The 16,189-nt window shown below is 34.0% G+C and overlaps 1 protein-coding gene across 3 annotated transcripts in view; it reads left to right on the top strand.

Moving 5' to 3' along the window:
• The window catches only part of CDH18 (cadherin 18), a 159,537-nt gene that overhangs the window by 90,266 nt on the left and 53,082 nt on the right, over positions 1-16,189 (top strand). For all 3 annotated transcript variants that reach the window (XM_041475911.1, XM_041475910.1, XM_041475913.1), the window contains one exon: positions 7,866-8,033. In XM_041475911.1, the coding sequence (XP_041331845.1) occupies positions 7,866-8,033 (168 nt within the window). The remainder of the gene's footprint in view (positions 1-7,865; positions 8,034-16,189) is intronic.

Below are 16,189 nucleotides of genomic sequence, written 5' to 3'. Positions count from 1 at the left end.
CATTATGGAGGAAGTAATAAAGAGCTTTGGATTCTTACTGGAATATTAGCAGCTTTAACCTTCATCTGCGTCTTCCTCTGTCATTTTCATTCAAACTATAGATTAAATATATGTTTGTGTAGACCAGAAGATATGTGACATTATAAGAAGAAATGTTCAATACTAGCAGTCTATTCTACTTTAAGAGAGCAGGATTTCCAAGTTTGTGGATATAAGAAGCTAGTTTTCAGATTGTTTTAAGCTCTTTCTTGTCAAATGTGATTTCCTTTGAGAAGGCTCATGTACTTAATTCCGATCTGCTATGTTCAGAGGTTACTGAATTCATCCCCTTTTTACTTAATTGCTTTGTTCGTCATGTGTCATTAGGTTGTTCCTTCTCACAAAGGATTAAATACACCTATAAGAAGTTTATATCTGAAGAAATTGCACTTAATGTGTAACCTAATCTCTTCCAACATTCCTTGCCCTTGCCTCCACAGTGATATCATTTGCTTGGTTCCTCTGCTTGCGTATCTGACAAGTAAACTGTTGTGGAGAATGCCTCACTATCTAAATGGCATTAAGATAAAAGTCAGTCATGTATATCTGTATCTAGGTAGGTTCCACAGCTATGATGGCCTAAAATTTTATTCTGTTATACAATCAGCCATCACTTGCTGTCATCTTTGAGCAAAGAATTATTCTGTTCCCTGCCCCTTGAGGTTCAGGTTCTTCTTTGCTTTTTTAAGTACATTTTTAATTTAATTCTCAAAAAGCCCATTTTCAGCAGAGCAGTAGCGTCATACTTCTGCACGCTTTATTTGAGACACATGCCTACTACATTAACAGGAACACATCAGAGTTTGAGCGTTGTATTGGTTAAGGTGGAGGATCTGACCATCTATCCCTTTTGCCTCCTAGCCACATGTTTCTTCAGAACTATATAAATGCCAATAATTTGTGTTCCAATTCCAAAGAACTCACGAGTCTGTGCAAAATCATCAAGATATCTTCTATGGAAATTGAATTATTAAATCATGTACAATTATGCATAGAATGAATATATAGTGGCAGGTTACCAAGACACATGAATGTTTTTATTCTAAGTCTGTCTTTAAGATTTTCTTCTGTTTCTCCAAACCATATCTTCAATAACTTTGTGCAGAAAAAAATGTGTGTTCAAAATGAAAAAACAATTTTAAAAGAGGTCAAAACCACTGAGGTAGAAGATTTGTTTGAAAGAATGTTTAAATGTATTTTTATGTTATGTTTTTATATTTATTTTCTGAAAAATCATAGGAAGTTATGTGCAATTTGTACTCCAAAAGAAACTACTTGCATATTTTCAGGACTTAGCATATTGATAAATAGTTCCTGAGGAATTAAACATTTTTGAAGTCTTTTCAGAATCTGTACACGAAAAAAAAAAAAAAAAACAGCAGAATTTCCACTTTTCTTCACCCTGAATTGTTGACTCTTTTAGGAACAGAATTAGATTAATGGGGGAACTATAATTGTTTTCCAGTTCCAAATCTAGGAATGGTAGTAGATTCTCCCACAGTAAAGTAGATAAAAAGTTTGCAGAATTTAAATGTGTGTCAGTTTTCTGAAAGGCCAAGCAAAACCAATTTGCAATATGAGACTGGTAAATTTAGACAGAGAGTAAAAAAGAAAAACTGAGAGGCTAGAAAGAATTTAGCCAATTAAAAAGATTGGAATAGCAATAATGTCTTTCCATGAGTTTTTCCAGAAAATAGGCCATGCTGAAAAACCTGATTTCTTTGTTTTGTGAAATGCCAGGTTATATCAAAAAAGATAATTGCCATGCCACACACAATTCTAGTTAAATAGATAGCAATTAGTAGTAGTGACAAGCCACATATTAAATGGGTATGAACTGGCTACCTGGGAGGTAGGAAAAAAGTTATTATCACGATAGAAATGTCATGAAAGGAAGAGATTCTTCCAGGGCTCTACAGGGATCAGTGCAAGACAAATTCTGTTCAACTTCTTTCTGTGTGGATTGAAAGTAAACAAAAGACAACCATTGGCTTCTATAACAGATATCCCATTGATTACAGCACTTGCATATTGCACATTTGAGTTTATTGTCTTCTTTCTGGAGGTATCATGGCAGCAAAATTTTAATTTAATTAATTTTATTGTTCCATTATGAAAACTGGGTGGTGCTGTGATTACATTTGGTATCCATGCAATTGCCACCTAAATAAGTGTATTTTTCACTCAGTTAGAGGAAATTTCTTCAGATTCCTTAATTTAGGAGGCATCAGCAAAATACTCTTTTCATTTTTTAATTTCTGTCTGTTAATCATAAAGATTTTAGAGAAGGCTATTTTTACTAACAGTTATTTAAAAAGATTTTTTTTCTTCTGAGGTTATTCATTGTAGTACAATCAGTCTGGTCAATCCACCCCTTCTTTTAATACCAAATGAATGCTATTCTAGCCTATTTCTTTAAAATGTTTACTATTTTCCTTTTAAAATATTCTTATTTTTCAGTACTATTTCTTTTTTTTTATCAGTTGTCCTTAGACTTTGGATTCATGTATTTCATTTCAATGTTAATTTTCTTTAAGGAAGGATGTACTGTCTTTCACTACTATAATCATGATCAGAGAAGAAAATTGACCACTAATTGTCATTTCTATAGTGCTGTGATTTTCATCCATCTCTGTAGAGGAACAAAGTGTTAGTTATATAAAGTAGATCTGAGTCAAAGAGCCAGATTAAAAAACATCCTTGTTATAGAAGAGTTCAGAATGTGGAGTAGGACCATAAGCTTTATATTGCAGATTTCTCTTTACAGTTTTATTTTGAAGTAAATCACAAATTCAATTCAATGTCAATTGAGAGTTTGATTTTATTTTCAAATTTTAAGGAAAAAAATGTATTTTCTGACTTTTTCAGTATCTGTCTTAAAATGGGAAAATTGTGTTTCTCTTTCAAGGTAGAATAATATTAGAATTTGAAATGTGTTTTAATACATACAAGATCTTCAGAATATTAAGTTACAATAAAATAGGCTAAATTCATACCCTAGAAAAAGTAGTGATAAAAATAGTGCTTTTATTCCAAAAAAAAAGAGTAATATTAATGAAATTACCATCTGCAATACTTCAAATCCCTCAGTAAATTGTAAACTCCCACATTTAGTTGGCTATTCAATAGATATTTAGAATTACATTTGAATCATAATTGTCTATGATCACGGCAAGACAGGTATATAACAAACTAGAAAATGAGGAATTGAATGTGACTTACTGGCCCTTCATCAAATATCTAGTGACCATGCTCATGTTTCAACAACAGAATGAAAATTTTCCAATTAAAAAAAATACTTAATTACCCATGACAAAATAATTTGCCATTAAAGTGGAGTTGTGTGATTGTTTTCTTTTTGTTTTCCCCACTAGACAGAAAACCTCTGAGCTCAAAATATTAAAATAGACCATCTTTTATCTGGGGCAATTCAGACATCATGCAGGAGTAGGCTGTAAAATAAAGATGACTAAAATTCTGAGGTGGTTACTGAATGTAAATGAGTTCTTATTTTGTGTAAGTAATAAGATAAATTCTTTCAAGTGTACCAGACTAATAGGTAAGTACATAGTTAAATACTTCAGTAAATGCATATCTGTGCACTTAGCTGTAGCAGATATTTTCTTAGTATTTGTCTGCACTTGAATTTAAAAAGTCTTGATTTTTGTAGTCTCAGTTACAGTGGAACCTTCTGTTGTAGCTTTTCTTTTATGTAAGTTAAATGGTTCTTCACAGACTGCTAAAAAAGACAAAATAACACATTGTCAGATACTGCAAAGCATATAAAAGTATCTTTAAGAAAACTTGGTGTAAAATGAAAGGTATTGACTGCAATTCAGTAACAAGAATGAATTCAGAGAACCTGAGAGGGAAGTAAAACTTGCCAAAACTGAAGTTATTTTCAGGGCTTTCTCTTTCTCAAATCCAGAGGTGTTGGAGAAAAGGAAAGAAAAGGAGCTATCCGCAATAGTATATATATCAATATTTCATCTCAGAGTTCTTCTTTCTCAGTTTTATCTGATACTTTGAGGATAAATACAGAACCAGCATGAAGAAATTTCTTAATTGCAAAAGGTTGTGAAGAACTGTCAGTACACAGAAGGAGGCTTATGTGGTTATAGGCAAGATCAAGAAAAGCATAATCATAAGTTTAATAGCATTAGATAGTAAAAGTACTTATAAGACATATTGTTTAGTTTTAGTTAGCCCTGTGAGTAACAGGGGGTTGGACTTGATCCTTATTGGTCTTATTCACATTAAGAGATTCTATGGTTCTACAGTAATTCTGGTCTCTTAATTTGGAAATATCACTGTGGAAAAATGCCATGGATTTATTAGTCACTTAAAGATCAATCACCAATATAATGTATTCCATATGAAAAATAAAAATGTTGCAATTAAAAAAGGTGGTATTAAAATCTTAATTGGAAAGTAAGTAGGTTTCTCATTATACATGGTTAAGAAAGATAAATTGAAATTGGAAAACTATTGAAATTGTCACACACAAACAAAAAAAATATTAAAATTTAAAAACCCTAGTAAAACTGGTGTGCTTTAGAGGTGAACAAACTTATAAAAGTTAGAAGAAAATGTGGTTTTTTTGGGAGAGCCTTCCATGTGGGACAAAAACCATCTCTCATAATTTTAAGATGGAAATAGGTATGAGTATTTGTGAGGGCAGAAGTCCAAACCTGTGGGTTCTTCTCAGCTCCATTCAAATAGATTTACCTTTCCATATGTTGCACTTGATTTTTGACATACCAGTCAAACTTCTGTAGAAATTCTTTGCTTAATACCAGAAATAGTATGGGGTGTACCTGTAATGACGTCTACATTTTGGGGTTTTTTTAAATTTTCTTGTTTTCCTTTCCTACCAAAGATGGATAAATACTGAAGGCATAGCTGAGAAGTACTTGGTTTAACAGGGTCACAGTGCTGCCTCAAAAATATGAGGCAAAATTAGGGCTGTGTTTAAATTTAAAAAACCTGTGACAGCTTTCTTTTTCAAAGTTTTTTTTTGGTAAATGTTTTAGTCAGGGAAATATCTTTCTTAAGATTAACTTCCTGTCTTCTTGTGGGATGTATACCAACCCCTGCCAAGCATACAGAAGATACTCAGGAACAATTCCTGCTTTAAAAGAGACTGCTGTATCATTTAATCTTAGTGAAAAAGGCAACTAAGTTCTCCTTACATATTTTGAGATCAATAGTGAAACTTGAGATTATGCATGATTTTAGGGCTGTACTGCCAGGAATTGGTGGAGTTGCTAGTGACAAGGACAGAGCATTAGAGACCTCACAGTAGTCACATACCTCATACTGATGATATGAATTCAGGATGTATAAATGGATATGAAACCCAAGAAAAAGAGGGCACTAAATCTTCTCTCACCCACTGCCTTCAGCCCATCAAAACTTTAAAACTAGTTTTCTTATTCTAAACTATTGCATACAAGGTTTTGAAACTAAGAGCCTGCCCAATTTCATTGTCTCAGTTCTCAGAGAAGAGGAATCTTCTGCAAGTGAGAGGGATGAAATGATTAGTCATGATTAGTCATCCACAAATCCTTATTAACTATCTACAAGCCTTGATTAAGTGTCATACCCCTTGAAGCAAACAAAGAAAAGTAACCATAAATCAGGGGAATTTCTGTTTGTTTAAATAAATTTAAAAATGCAAGAGGCTAATACTAGGGAGGATAGTGTAGAAGCCATTTTCTATGTTACATTTAGTCTGTTACAAGTTGGAATGGAAGGTTCTGTTAATAAAATCCTGTATTTATTACATGCATATGCATAAGCATGATATGTTTGGTTTCAATGTAAAAAACTAAACCAATTCATTTGAAAAGTCAAAGCAGGACATTCCCATATTCCTATTTATCAGTAAATGTATTTTCAGAACAGTAGTACCAGATTTTGTGAACCATATTTATTTTTATGAAAATGCATATTTAAATTATAGCAGTTCCTTTTATCTAAATGACTTTGTAAATTTCCTTTTCTAAATTTATAGTGTGTATACGTTGTGGTTATTTTCAATATATCATGTTGCAATTTCTGAAAAAATTTCTGTTTCAAACAGTATCATTTTGAGGAAAAAAGCACTGATTAACTAAACTGTACTGGTATACCATTTTTAGCCAGTTTAGCAGTTAGCAATCTACCCTTCTGAGGGAAAGTAATTTACAGTGCAAAATTGTGTTAAAATAATTGTAAAACTTCGTGGATGCTTAAAAAATATTCTTTGTGCATAGATCTCCTTGTTTTTGTGTGATTTGCTTTCAGAACAGAATGGAAACAATGGTATGAGCTACATGAAATGTTCCATTTCATATGTAGTAATGGTTAAATGGTTTTATTGAAGAAAAGCAAAGTAATTTTAAAACACAAGAAAGAGAATGCTCTAGAAAATATATTTTTTACATGATCTGAAACTGTGTGAGTCAAAAAATCTAGAGAATAGTGCTGTAAATAAAGTTCTCCTGAAGAGTAAGGCTCTACTTCTTAAGATTCTTTGCATTAGTAATTATTATATGATTAAAATTTACCCAGAAGCAACATCTGATGGTGCTTTGCTATTTACTTATTGGTAGCAAGAGCTCACTTTCAGAGTCCAATAGAAGTTATGCTAAAATTTTAGCTCTTTAAAAATGTAATGTTAATAAATTGGGCATTTTACATGTTTCTGTATTTATTTCTATGAAACTCATTCCAGTCTATTAATATCTTTTATGTACTGGTGTGCTCAGAACTGCACCCAGCACTGCAGATTTGATGAGCAGAGGGGAAGAATCCTCTCCTTGACTGTCTGGCAATGCATTTCATGATGCAGCCTGAGAAGATGCTGGCCTTGTTAGCTGCAAGGACACATGGCTGGCTCATGTTCAGCCTGAGGACCACACCAGATTCTTTTCTGAAAAGCTCCTTCCCAGCTAGTCAGTCCACAGAATGTAGTAGTTCCCTACCACTGCACTTGAATTTCTATTTACTGAATTCCATGATTTTTCTGTCAGTCTGCGATCAAAGAAATTAGCTGGGTTTAATTTACGGGTATCATCATAGGTGGAAAATGTCTCCTAATTGAAGCTGTGCCCATAGAGATGTCTTCCCCTACTTTTATTTTAATCTTTGCTTCTACCTATATAGGTAACTAAATGTGAAAAACAATTCTGATGATAACAGATAAAAAACAATATAATTTTAGGGTCATTCAATTTTGATTTTCTCTCTCTAACATAGCAATAACAATAAAAATCTTATCTTTTACTTTACAATTATTAATTAGGTCAAGCATAAACAAAAACCTATATGAATGACGTATCAAAAACAAAAATAATTGTTTTAGATTTGTCAAATAGGAAAAATTTAGCTTTTTGGGTAGTTTTAAGAGATATGTAGTATATTAACTAAGAAATTACCTTTTGTTAAAAAACACCTTGTGTCTTATTCCTTGGGGTAAGAGTTCCAATTCATTTGTTTTTCTATTATGTGGCTATTTAAAGAATTATATGAGAAAAAATTGTTGTTTTGGTAATGTAATTTGGGTCAGGAATATTATAAGTTGGATTAATTATTGAACAATATAATAATTGATTTAATAAATATTGTTTCAATTTCTTCATATTATCCAGCGGGTTTATTGTCTAGTGGCATCTGGAGTTGTGTTTTATGTATGTGTATATATATATATGACACAAACAACTGAAAACCACTTAGCTCCACCTTTCCTTTAAAGAAAGGTTATGCCCAGCCTTTGCTCTTGCTTGAACAAGCTAATCCTGATCTTCTGTTTGTTTTTTTTGTTTGTTTTCTTTCCCTCACAGGAGTCATCAGGACTGCCTTGCACAATATGGACAGGGAAGCCAGAGAGCATTATTCCGTTGTCATTCAAGCCAAAGATATGGCTGGGCAGGTCGGAGGGCTGTCAGGGTCAACAACTGTAAATATCACACTCACAGATGTCAACGACAATCCACCCAGGTTTCCTCAGAGTATGTACAATTTCAACATATAACTGATTTGAAAATCACGTTGATTTTCAGTGAAGAAGCTATTAGTGAAATCGAGTTAGTAGTCAAATTCATGGGGAAAAGGCAGCTTGGAAAGCGTTTGGATTCACCAATATTTTTTTAATTTTCCAGCATTTCCAGATAAATAACAGAGATGGTATAGCTAAAATACTAAAACTAGTAAAGATTTCTTTCAGTCTAACCACTGAATAATATTGAGATGGGTTACAAAGGTATACTGTTCTCATATGTGGGTTATTCTCCAGCCCTCATTAAATGCATATTTCAATAATTTTGTGATTTTGATCCCATGAGGGAATTATGATGTTCCTATGGTAGATAACAGCAAAAGGCAATTCATTAAAACATTTAACCCAACATGCCTTTGGCTGTTTCCATATGTATCTATCAAATCTTTTTATTCTGCTTTCTCTATACCAAACTAAACGTTTAAGATCAATGATTACATTTCAGATGATCAAAATCGAAGATGTTTCTCACTGTTGTTGAGCAACGGTGGAGCCTGACTTTATCATAGTTAAATGAATTGCTGATATTGATTTCAAACAATATTATCACATGAATATATGAGGAGTAAATACCAGAATAGAATATCTTAATGTGACCACTAATAGGAAGTTAATTTCTATCCAGCTCATTGGGTACGCATAGATGTGACACAGTAGCTGGGATCTTGTAGGAATTCTGAATTCAGTCAACAATTTATTTTAAAATCTTCTGGAACATAAATGCATTTTCTCTGCATATTGGCTAAAGGCCAACAAGAATATTGCAATCTGGTCTCAGATATTGCATGAGCTGTTGTAGAGCATAATGGGCTGGTAGGTCAAGGTACATCCACTGGGAAATGCCTTAAGCTTTTTGAATTAAAAGATTTATAAACAGTAGTAGAGATCACAAAGCTCCAAGGAAAAACAAAGCTCCCTGGCAATACAAATTGTATAAAATCTGGCCAAACAGTAAGTAGGCTTATTAAGAGTGTTGTAGAAATGAGCATCTACTCTGTGCCTCACGAAGACTTGAATACATAAAGCTTTTGAAATATACCCTTAAGTAAAATATTTTTGGTTTTATGTTCCACAAATTCTTCATTGCATTCATCATTCTATTTAATACTTCCTAACTATTGGAAAGGCAGAAGGTAAGGCTTATCTTTGAACAAGAGCTAAACTAAAAAAGAAAGAATGTCCTAAGTTTCCTGCAGACTCAATGGATGCAGGAATGGATCCCTACCTATCAGGTTTCAAGAACTGGCCTCTTTTATTTTAAATGGAAGGGCTTAGATGGCAAACTGATTGGCAGGCAGAAATGTTCATTGCCATATCTATTTATCTGTATTAATATTTTTTCAGTAATCAAAGAAATATAAAATGTTCATGTTACAATTTATACATTTTTAAGGATTTTAATATCATTGAAAACAACACAACATTTCACATTTAATGAAAACTTATTAAGGCAGAATAAAATTGTATTTTATATATATTCTTTTTAACATAAAACATTATTTCTAGACCAAGTCTTGTAGAATACAAACATTTGCCTGTTTTCCTTACAGACGATTCCTATACACAGTTATGAGTGATATTATTTCTTTCCTCCTTTTCAAGAACACCCCTTGCAAATGAGCAGTAGCTACATGTTAATAATAAAGAATGAAAATGCAGTTGATCTAAAAAAAGGCCGTTTTACAATCATGAGCTATATACACGAATCTTACCCTAAAAGAAATAACTTCTTTGTTTATTTTTCCTCTATTTCCTTTGTGTGCCATGATTTTCAGTTAAATTTCTCTTCAATTTCCTTATTAGACGGAATGCTAAATGAGACTTACTGAGGCTTGTCACATTCAGAATTGAATTCAAGGGAAGTGCTAACCAAAACTGCCTATATCGAGTGTATAACCCTTGGGACAGGCTGAGCCTCAGCTAAACCACAGACTTTCTTTTGGTTAGTTTCCTTTTCTCCGTTACCATACTTGTGAGTTTTGAATCTGGTTCTAACTGTATGAGTACCTTACTTGAGAATGTGCTGGGAAGTACATCTGATTGATGCTGTTATTATTTGTTTTATTTATAAATATACTTTGTTGCATATATTTAAAAGATATACCTTTCTGGCTTTAGTAGATCAGTGTTCATTAGACGTGCAAAATGCAGTAAGATATGCAGGAATTTTCCCCTTAAAGAAACACTTTAAATCTCTACCTAAAACTTAGAAATAAAGGTTGCAAACATATCTGCTATAAAGGGTTTATTGTGTTTTTCTCGGTATTCATTCTAAATAGAGTTGACTTTCTTTCAAAGAAAGTCCTACCAGAAGAGCAACAGTTTTCCAAAATATAAAAAAATCTAGGCGGAACAACATAAAACAAGACTGCATAATTTTATCAGTCTGATTTCTGGTATAGGAAATATAGCTGAAAAATTCTGATTGCAAAAGAGTAGTATGTCTCAAAAGTAGGAAAGGGGTTGTGTATTCAGCAGGAGAACATCCTGAAACCTCACATATTTTTTGCTTATCAATTACTTCTTGTGTGTCCCATGTAATACTGATTTCTTTTTCTATATCTTCATAAATTTCCTTTCTTTCAAGAGACAAGTAATAAATAAGCTATCTATTCAATGTAAGCTGACTGACAGTGCTCTGTGTGGGAAGATTTTTACATCTCTCAGTTCTTGTTAGTTTTACCACTGATGGATCCCTGTGGTTGATGACTGAGGGCCTAATTTCATAGTCATAAATTTATTTCATAATTTGATAGAAGGTATTCCATCTTCTAATAGCGCTATTATCAGCCTTGAGCTACATCAGAATATTCTGTATACTTCTCTTTCATTAATTCTCTTTGGTGTTGCTTAAGATGAATAAATTCTCTGTGTTTTGTTTAGTATGAAGAGATTCTGATAGCATGAAGACCATCACACTAGGCAGAGGCTTCTATTGACATGCTTTGTACATCAAGCATGTTAATGATTACATTCTGGACAGTGTGCAGAAGATCTATAGTTGCTGTGTCTAGACTCTAATTTGTAGATTTTGATTTTTGATACAAATAGCTCAGTTGCTTAGGATAAAGAAGAATTTAAATACAACTTATGACTTAAAGCAATTTTTATAAATCTTGATTTTTGAGGCTTGATAGGTTCATGGCAACAGTAAACATAACGTGAAATTGCATATCTGCATAATTAGTTTGGCCACTCTTTTTACAATATCATTGTATGAAAAATGCACAGCCATGTTTAGAAAGGAATGTGATATGAAGATGCTCCTGTCAGTTCTGAAAAAGTAAACTCACATCCTAAAAGGAGACATTAACTCTGTTCAGTGTTAGTAAGGTATCCGCTATTTGACCTTGTTAGTTAACTTAGTGTAAAAGTATCTGCTACTTATTTTCTTTTGAAATTCATACTCCAGTGTGGTCCTTTCTGTGTCTCCACTTCCATGTAGTACAGACAGTTGTCATTATTTCCTGTCATGAGAAGTTGTGATTTCCTGTCATGAAAAGTCAGCACCCTCTCACTCATCTTCTCACTGCCATGTGCTGCAGCCTGTCCTGTCCCACCTGGTGACCAGGGCTATCTGCCTTCTCTTTTACCACTTGGCTCCTGCCAAATATGCTGAGGAAAGCAAAATTTTCTCTGATTGTTTTTTAGCAGGTCCTTCTCCTTTTTTTTTACCCAGTAGCTGCTAACAGGCTTATAGAATCATAATGAGTTTTAGGTCTCTGTCCTTCTGCTATATTTGCCTGATATTGGACAAGGGTTAAAAATTACTGGAGCTCAAGAAGTCCAAGCGATTGCAAAAGTTTTGTGTCCTCAGGAAGTCAGATATTAAATAAAATAAGGACACGATAACTGGTTTCTCATAAGATTGCTGACATCTCATCAACTATACCTTTTTATATTAGATTTTTTGCATATCTAGTGTAATCTAGATCCTGTCCATTGTGCCATTTGTGGGCTTGAGAAGTGGGACCATATGAACCTAATACAGCTCAAGAAGTCCAAGTGCAAGGTCTGCACCTGGGTCAGGGCAATCCCAGGCATGAAAACAGAGTAGAAGAACTCAGCGACAGCACCCCCGAGGGGAAGGACTTGGAGGTTCTGGTGGGTGAGAAGTTGGACATGAACAGTCAATGTGCACTTGCAGCCCAGAAAGCCAGCTGCATCCTGGGCTACATCAAAAGACTTGCATCCAGCAGGTCAATAGAGGTGATTGTCCCCCTGTACTCTGCCCTTGTGAAGCCCCACTCAGAGTGCTGTGTCCAGGTCTGGAGTCCTCAGTAGAAGAAGGATGTGGACTTGCTAGAGTGGGTCCAGAAGAGGGCCATGAAGGTGAAGAGAGGTCTGGAACACCTCACTGATGAAGACAATCTGAAAGAGCTCAGGTTGTCAACCTGGAAAAGGGAAAGCTCTAAGAGAGACCTCATTGCAGCCTTTCAGTACATAGAAAGGACTTATAAAAAAATATGGAGAACAACTTTTACATAGGCAGTTAATGATATCAGAAGGGGGACATTTTTAAAGGGAAAGAGAGTAAGTTTAGACTAGGTATCAGAAGGCACTGATCAGGTTGCCCAGAAAAGCTTTGGTTGTCCCATACCTAGAAGTTTTCAAGGCCGGGCTGGATGGGGCTCTGAGCATGCTGCTGTAGTGAAAGGTGTCAATGTCCATTGCAGAGGAGTTAAAACCAGATTGTCTTTAAGCTGCCTTCCAACACAAGCCATCTACATGTGGATGAATCCAGCAATGATTCAGTATGCAGTGAGTATTAGGAAGCATTTCAGTCCAGAAACTATTCTACTTTTAAACATTGCTTATTTATTAAGATTTTTTCATTATAATTAGAGTAATATATTTTCCTTATTTCATGCTCATCACTTACTCATCTGTGTGGCTATTACATTTTGATGTAATAGTTGCACAACATAACTGTGGTGCTGAAAATTATTTTTCTTCTCACATCTTTTTAAAGGTAGGTATATATTGAATTGATTGAGGTTTCAAAGTCAGTGCTCAGGTTTCAGAGTGGATGCCTAGTGAGTGACACTTCCTTTGTGTGTACAGTTGGTGTTCAGGATACTGATTTTCTGACTTTACAGAGAATTATTTTCTGACTTTATTATTTTCTGACTTTACAGAGAAAGGCCCCTGACTTTTTTTTTTTTTTTAATGGCTAAAATGTTACATCAGAAACAGAATGAGGGGCAGGTATCAGGTTTCTATTTCTGTCAGTTTTCAGAAAATTCCTCCTGACTGTGGCAGCTAGGAGCAAAGGTAACAGGGGAAAGTTACTACTGTGTGCCTATATTACCTCATGAAGATGTTCATTTTAAACAGAGAATTATGTCTGGGCTTGATTTTCTAGAAGTATTTAGAATCACCTGCTTAGCAAGGCTGCTGCACAATGACAACAAGCTGTTTTAGGGAGTGGTAAAAGAGCCAAGACTTGCTGAGTAATTTTCTAAAATTTCTCTCTTTGTAAGAGAGATACTGTGTCTCTGTAATGTGCTAGAATCTATGGGATTCACCTGTGGGATGCCTTGGACATACAAGAAACACATTACTTGAGATGTTTTCATTAAGTTCAAAAGGGAGTTAAGACATATAAATTAAAAGTAAATGTACTTTTTAATGTATGCTTCCATAGACTGGAAAATGTTTTTTAAAGTGATTAGTTATGTTGCCTTATTTTTTTTTTATTTTTTTTTTGGTGAGAAGAATGTTATGCTCTGATATTTGCACAATATTTGAAGTTAAAGCTACCAAATTATTTCATGTCACTGAAATCTGACATGAGTTATTTAATGGCATTTGATCACATAGGAAATCTCATGACATTCTCTTTCATGAGCAGAATAAGTGTGGTTTCTGTAATCAGTTTTTACTGTAAAATTTAATTAACTAAATATAATACTTTTCAAGAGTATTGAATAACTTTTAGTAAAAGTCTTTTTTTATGAAGATTCATGACAATAAAATTTGGTGACAGACTTGTTTATGGAATTCAAATATTTCAGGAAGTTGGATAGGGGAAAAATTTATTTATGTCAAAGTTAGATTAAATATTGTGATAAATATATGATCTACATACTAAGTTTTAGCACCACCTAGGTGCATCAGCTCTTCTCATAACAGTACCATGGAGTGTTATTTCATTTTATTGAGTATCGTCAATAAGGGTTTTGTGTACCAGATCTATTATGAATTATATATATCATACATATCAAAATGGCTTCAAAATACTCTAGACAGAAAAAAAAAAAGGTGCAGGTTTTGTTGGCTTGTTTGTTTATTTTTCTAAGGGTTTCTGAATAAGACTGTAATGGTTTTGGGAATGAGGGAATGTTGTTTGTTTTTCTCTCAGAGTAGAGAACTGGGAGCAGGACCACTCCATTTTGAGGAGTGTTCTTTGGAAAGCCTTAATTTTCATGTCCTTTATCAAGTTAAACCCCAGTGTGATCACAATCCTAGCTGTACCAGTGCCAGGGAAAAGCAAGCATACAAACAACAAAACAAACACAGACCAAATGGAATTTAACCCTTTTACAGGTATTGCTATTGCTCTCTGCTTTACCCAAGCTGCCTGATGCAGCAATTGTTCCCCTTTATGTAGCATAAAATATGCTGAACAGAGCACAGCCTTTAGAGACTGCTACTGATCACATCCAACAATTAAGTTCCTCATTAGTGATTCTTATGGAGTGCATATGTTGCTTTTCCCATATCATTTGCATAGAAAATATGTATTTGGGGATTCAATACCTAAAGGCAAGTAGTAAATCCAGGAGAAACTCAGGTTTTTTTATGTTTCTGCTTTTAGCTATGAGCAACATAAACATCACAATTTTTACAAAAAAGACAGACTATTTTTGTTCTCAAAGATCAAAAGTTCAGTATTCTGAGGTCAGAAAGTTTTCATGAGCTTTCAGTTACTGACTCTCAAGGCAAAGTGTCATGGAACATAAAGTCATCACTGATTAAAATCTTAATCATAACTCATGTTTTGCACTGAGATGTAAAAAGCAAAGACATTGAGATGTACAAGTCTTGTTTCAGCCAAAAGAGTCTCCTGCATCAAAGAAGAACATTTGGGGTTTTTTTCCTAAATTGACCCAAGGTTTCTATGTTCTTCAGACTTTCAAGGCAGGCAAAAGTTTGAAGGGTTTTTTTTTAAGTTTTGATTGTGATATTTGCAAATAAAAAGTAATGTCACTTAAAATACATTTAGAAAGTGCAATAGCATTGGGGTTATTGTCAAGGAGCAAGAGTAAGCCAAACATACATCTTGAAAATTTGTTTAGTTTCATGAAAGAGATGTTGTCATTAAAAAGAATATTCAGATCAAAATTAATAGATATAAAATTGACTGAACTTCTGCAATCATAAAAGTTTCTGTACTTATAATGGTGATGGATTAAAACTGGATTTATTACATTAAAAATAAGCATAGTAAAGGAACATGTGACATATGTCTAAGACATACTGTGACAAATAGGCTTCTAAAAAGACTGCAATTGATAAAGAGAAATCCAGAATAATCTATTGCATGTAATGAAAACAAGCAGCTCTGTGAATGAAGGATAGCTTTCTCAAAGATAGCTACCAAGGAAGATTGAGCACAGTCCACAGCTGAAGCTCTGCTTTAGTTTTATCAAAGATGGCAGGCAGTGAAACATGAGACATACCCTTGTAAACCACAGGATCATAGGTTCATGTGAGACTTGAAAAACTAATCCTACCCCAAGCCCAGCTTAAGCAGGTTCAGCAAGATCAAGTCACTTAGAGTCTTGTTTAGTAAAACCTTGAAAGGTTCTTTTTACGTCCCTTTCTGCAAAACTGCTTTACAACTGGCTGGCCCCAGCATGTACTGATGAATGGCATTATTCCTCCCCTGGTGCTGTTTCTGAATGTCATGAGGTTTGTTTTAGCACATTTCTTCAGCATGTCCAGGTTCCTTTGAGCAGCAGCCCTGCCCTCCAGTGTAATAAACACTTCTACCCAAGTTGGTATTCTGTATTTTCTTTTCTCCCTCCCATTGTTAAATATGGTAATGTCTATGTTCAAGAAGACATTGTAACCTGTAAAAGTTAATCAAAATTATCAACAGAA

This window comes from Pyrgilauda ruficollis, unplaced genomic scaffold, assembly GCF_017590135.1.
Source record: "Pyrgilauda ruficollis isolate IOZ18807 unplaced genomic scaffold, ASM1759013v1 scaffold37, whole genome shotgun sequence".
Classification (NCBI taxonomy): Eukaryota; Metazoa; Chordata; class Aves; order Passeriformes; family Passeridae; genus Pyrgilauda; species Pyrgilauda ruficollis.
The sequence above is the reverse complement of the archived record's forward strand: the minus strand, read 5'-3'. Positions and strand labels throughout refer to the sequence as shown.